Below are 5,871 nucleotides of genomic sequence, written 5' to 3' on the forward strand. Positions count from 1 at the left end.
CACTTGTCAGTGTTGAAACCCATCCTGTTCTCATCCGCCCACCCCTGTAACTTGTCTAGGTCTGATTGCAGCCTATTCCTTGCTTCTAGCATCCCACATCCCCCCCCCATCTTAGTGTCATCTGCGAATTTGAACAAGGTGGTTTTTACCCCCTCATCCAAGTCACTGATGAAGATGTTGAACAGTGCAGGCCTAGGACCGAACCCTGGGGGACCCCACTGCCCACATTCTTCCAGGTTGAATAAGACCCGTCCACCACCACTCACTGGGTGCAGCCCTCCAGCCAGTTAGTGACCCAATTGACTGTGTAGGTGTCGATGCCACAGACCCCTAGTTTTTTAATGAGAATGGGGTGAGAGACAGTGTCAAAGCTTTCCAAAAGTCCAGAAAGACTACATCCACTGCTACCCCTGCATCTAAGGATGTTGTGATCTGGTCATAGAAGGCCACCAAGTTGGTTTGACAGAACCTGCCTCTAATGAACCCATGTTGGTTGCCCTTAAGCATAATCTCTCCTGCTGGCCCCTCATGGACATGCACCATGATAATTCTCTCAAAAAGCTTACCCAGGATCAAGGTAAGACTAACTGGCCTATAGTTTCCTGGGTCCTCCTTCCTCCTTTTTTTGAAAATGTGAACCACATTGGCCCTGTTCCAGTCCTCTGGCACCTCACCAGAGTGCCACGAATGCTCATAAAGCTATGCCAGGTGTCCCGCAATGTCCTCTGCTAATTTCCTGAGCACTCTGGGGTGGAGATCATCAGGACCAGCTGATTTAAATACATCCAGTCCCTCCATAAGCTTCCTGACTAGATCCTCACTAATCTTAGGCCTGCGTGCGCCTCCCCTGTGGCCTGCAGGGGACCCGGTGGGGGGGTGACCCAGTGCCTACTCAGGAAAATGGATGCAAAGAAATTGTTAAATAGGTTAGCTTTGTCATCTGGTGTGACGACCAGATTTCCTAGCGTGTCTTGCAGAGGCCCCACATTACCCAGTACCTTCTTTTTATGTATTTAAAAAAGGACTTCTTGTTGTCCTTGATCCGGGTAGCTAGTCCCAGTTCCATCTCCGCCTTGGTCTTCCTGACCGCCACCCTACACCCCAAGCAACTAAAGTATAGTCCTCCCTGGTGATGGCCCCTCCCTTCCATTGGGTGTATGCCTCCCTTTTAGCCAGGAGACATTCCTGTATGCTTTTGGTGAACCATGGGGGCATTTGTGCCCTCTTGCCCCCTTTCTTCTGTTTTGGGATTACCTCCTGTTGGGCCTGGAGGATCGTCTCCTTAAGGAATGACCACTCTTCTTGGACACCCAGCTCCTCTCCCCTCTAGGACCTCAGTGCCTTCCCAACTATTCTCCTTACCTCATTGAAGTCCACCCTCCTGAAGTCCAGGGCTGCTGCCTTGCTGCAGACCTTTGCAACCTTGTGCTGGATGGTGAATTCCAGCAGGCAATGATCGCTGCCACCCAGGTGGTCGAGCACCAGCAGACCCCTCACCAGGTCATCGCCCGTGGCCAGGCCCAGGCCCAACAAGGCGTCTCCCCTGGTGGGGCTGTGCACCTCCTGGGTTAGATGGAGGTCCTGTATCTCAGTTAGGAACCTACGTGAGTGGTCAGATTTTGGACCCCTTGCTCTGAGTTGGTGCTTCATGGAATACCTCAAGCCTTTTGGGCTAGATGAGTGGCTCCAAAACTTCCCCTTTACCATGCCCTATGTCTCACAGGTGGTATATAAATATTATCTCACTGATAAAGTCTTGTCCTAACTTGGCCTCCTGTTGTCACTGGGCCCCTGGCTCTTGCAACTGCACCCCTCTGGTACTGGGCTCTGCAGTCCCTGTGACTGCACCTCTCTAGTGCTGGGCCCTACATAAGTGTGTGCCCCAATGAGGCCTCCTCCTACCCTATTAGCCTCTTTCTGGTCCACCAGTATAAAAGACAACAGAAGAACAAGCTGAATGGGCTGCAGTATAAGAATAATAATGCTGGCCACACTCTGCCCCTTTAAGGAGGTAAACTTCTCTTTTATTATGGTGTACCTCCTAGCTCTACTAATCTTGTAGGCAGCAGCCCAGACCATCAAACATCTCTAAGTAGTTCTTTCCTGCAAGAGCTCCTTACCCTGGCGGGCCCAGCGTGGGGCAGCAGGAGCACCAGGCCTGAGCTGGTGGCAATGAGAAGACATGGCAACCAATTATCTCTAGTTACATTCATTCCTATGGGGAAATGATTTTCACTTAGCATTCGGTTCTGCTTAACACTCAGTTTTTCCAGAATCAATTAAGAGCATTAAGCAGGGTTGCCTGTAGTTAAAGCATTTTTTTCTTTGTTTTGTTCTTTAAATAGGCTAAGGTTCTTGTCAGTCAGCTCTCCACAGTGTGTGAAAGTGCATGGATTCTAGGACTTCACCAGACTTTTCTACTACTACTAATAATTGGGAGATGGCTTCTTCCTATTGGTGCTGAAATCACCCGTGATCAGTTGTCGCAGCTGCTTCTTATGTTTGTGGGAACTGCAGCAGATATACTTGAATTCACTAGTGACAGCTTGGAAATAAAAGACATAAGGTAAATAATATTTTCTGAAGTACATACTTTGCATGCAGCAGATAACTACTCAAAGATATTTGTTTCACATCAAATTTTGTTACTTTCTGTGCATTTTAAGTCAGTGGCTCCTAACCTTGGGTTGTGACCCAAGGGTCCCAAATCAGCCCCTTGCTCCATCTCTCCCACCTGCGGGGCTCTCCCAGTGCACAGTCCACATGGTTTTCACCACTGCTGCCCCCCCATTATCCCAGCATGCCCTGGGCTCTGCTGGCACCACTGGGCATGAGTGAGTCGGTGGCAGGGGCATGGGGCAGGGATCACAACCCAGATTTAGAGTTACAGCAAAAAAAAGTTGGGAGCCACTTTTTAAGTTGTTGTACCCGAGATAACTATTGTATTCAGTGGACTCTATTATATTCCTAACTTTCCCTAACTCAAGGGCTGTCAACTGGGGATACGCATACACCCAGGGATACTTTAAAAGATTGTAGTGTGTATGCATGGGTGGGTTAGCATGGAGTGTGCCCTGGGTGCAGCAGCGGTGTCTTCCCTGGGGAGGGGGAGGGATGTGCTGGGTGCCATCAGCCACACACAGCACACTGCAGTGCCTCCCCACCTCCAAACGACAGCTCACTCTCCTGATTGGCCTCTACCCCCTTACAACAGAGCCATGAGGCTCTGAACGGCAAGGGAAGGAGGAGAGGGATTGTGTCCTCTTCCTGCCCCCAGCAGCACATGATTGCCTGGGTGCAAGACCAGTCAGCAGCTGGTGGAGCCTCATGTGCGACTGGCCATGGGAAAGTGGCACAAGGCATGGTGGAGATGGCAGCGTGGGCTGTGAAGGCTGTGACAGTGATGGCAAATGTTTGTGCAGATACCTGAAAGTGGTTATTATAAATTGAATTAGTGCCTGATTAATCTTCTCCTGGGCCTGCTAGCCCAGTGGGGTACCTTTGGCAGTGCAACCACTCTCCTTGCAAGGCAACAGGGCTCCAGCAGTCACCCTGCCCCCAGCTCTAATTCCTGACTCCAGCAGTCACCCTGCCCCCAGCCACTCCCTTGACAGCCTCTGGATGTGCCACCAGGCTTCCACTGTCCCAGGACCCAGCCTGGCCTGAGCCTCATTCACTGTGGCATCCCACTGTGGGGATGTTCATCTCCCCCCCACCTCCTGCAGCCACTTCCCTTTCCCTTGCCCCACCCCTTCCCCCGCACACACTTACCTGCTGGGGGGGGACGGTGAGTCCATGTGTGTGTCTGTGTGTGTCTGCATCTCTGTGTGTTGTGTCTGCATCTTTGTGTGCTTGTATGTGTGTGTGTGTCTTTCCCCTGCCCACCCGGTGGTAGGAGGGACATGGCATTGCATGGCTCTTGGGGCAGCAGCAGCAGGGTGTAGAGTCCAGCTTGCAGCAGCAGCTGCCTTGCTCCATGCAAAAGTCTGGGAGCATGTTTCCCTGCCCTCCCTCCCTGCATCCCCCCAGACAAGCTGCCCTTGTGGCTCCATCCCACACTCCACCCTGGCTGTGCAGTGCCTGCTTCTGCCCCTGCCTCAGCCCCAGCTCCAGCCCCAGCCCCAGCCCCAGCTCTCCCTCACCATGGGGGCCTCAATTTTAACACCCCCCCACTCTTTTAAAACAAGGAAAAGATATAAAGGGGTACATGAGCTGAAACTTTGAGGCAGAAAGGGTACACTTGTTAAAAAAGGTTGAAAACCCCTGCCCTAGCCCTTCCTAAGAGGCACAAGTAGCTCCCATGAGTTTTATTGGAGATATTTATATATAACAAACATAGAAACTTACCACATCCCATAAAATAATGGGGCTGAGTGAAGAAATGGTGTAACATGGTGTTACAGTACTTACAGCTAGAGCTAGTCCAACTATTGGTACAAATATGCAAAAACAGAAAAGTAAGTCTGTAAAAATTTGTTAGTAAATTGTTCCTAAATTAATCCTTTTTCATAAATTAGATACTGACTGTGATGTTGTATCAAATAGTTTGCTCTATTTATTATCTAAATTGTGTGGTTGGTTATTTTATGTAGATTTTCCCTTCTTGATAGGGTGATGGTGTTTTAAAACAAGAAAACAGGGAATGTTTCCAGTGTGAATTTGCAGATGATGAGGGACTTGCACAATTTTGGAAGCTTTTAACAGATTCACATTATCTGATTTCTCACAAATAATGCAACTCCCACAGGAAGGCACAAATGCCCCCATGGCTCCCCAAAAGCATCTGGGAATGTCTTCTAGCTGAAAGGGGGGCGTACATCCAATGGAAGGGAGGGGCCATCACCAGGAAGGATTATACTGTGGTTGCTTGGGGATGCAGGGAGGCAGTCAGGAAGGCCAAGGCGGAGATGGAACTGGGACTAGCTTCCCAGATCAAGGACAACAAGAAGTCCTTTTTTTAATACATAGGGGGTGAAAAGAAGGTACCGGGTAATGTGGGGCCCCTGCAAGACACACTAGGAAATTTGGTCATCACACCAGACAACAAAGCTAACCTATTTAATGACTTCTTTGCATCCATTTTCCTGAGCAGAGACAAGATCAGCCCCCACACCGGGTCCCTCTCAGGCCCCAGGGGAGGCGCACCTAGGCCAAGGGTCAGGAAGGATCTAGCTAGGGAACTTCTGGAGGGACTGGATGTATTTAAATCAGCTGGTCCTGATGATCTCCACCCCAGAGTGCTCAGAGAATTAGCTGAGGTCATTGCGGGACACCTGGCATGGTTTTACGAGCACTCGGGTGCTCTGGTGAGGTGCCAGAGGATGGAAAGAGGGCCAATGTGGTTCCCATCTTCAAAAAGGGGAGGAAGGAGGACCCGGGGAACTATAGGCCAGTTAGTCTTACCTTGATCCTGGGTAAGCTTTCTGAGAGAATTATTCTGGCACATGTCCATGAGGGGCCAGCAGGAGAGATTATGCTTAAGGGCAACCAACATAGGTTCATTACAGGCAGGTCCTGTCAGACTAACCTGGTGGCCTTCTATGACCAGGTCACCAAATTCTTAGATGCAGGGGTAGCAGTGGACATAGTCTTTCTGGACTTTCGGAAGGCCTTTGACACTGTCTCTTACCCTGTTCTCATTAAGAAACTGGGGGACTATGGTGTTGACAGCTACACAGTCAAATGGGTCACCAGCTGGCTGGCAGGCCGCACCCAGAGAGTGGTAGTGGATGGGTCATTTTCGACCTGGAGGGATGTGGGCAGTGGGGTTCTGCAGGGCTCAGTCCTCGGCCCTGCACTGTTCAACATCTTCATCAGTGACTTGGATGAGGAGGTAAAAAGCACCCCGTTCAAATTTGCTGATGACACTAA

The 5,871-nt window shown here is 50.2% G+C and overlaps 1 protein-coding gene across 1 annotated transcript in view; it reads left to right on the plus strand.

The window, feature by feature from the left end:
* Positions 1 to 5,871, plus strand: part of TMEM26 (transmembrane protein 26) — a 62,255-nt gene that overhangs the window by 36,426 nt on the left and 19,958 nt on the right. The window contains exon 4 of the mRNA XM_019507900.1: positions 2,346 to 2,566. Coding sequence (XP_019363445.1) covers positions 2,346 to 2,566 — 221 coding nt within the window. The remainder of the gene's footprint in view (positions 1 to 2,345; positions 2,567 to 5,871) is intronic.

Source organism: Gavialis gangeticus, unplaced genomic scaffold (assembly GCF_001723915.1).
Source record: "Gavialis gangeticus isolate Ggan-Ray unplaced genomic scaffold, GavGan_comp1, whole genome shotgun sequence".
Classification (NCBI taxonomy): Eukaryota; Metazoa; Chordata; order Crocodylia; family Gavialidae; genus Gavialis; species Gavialis gangeticus.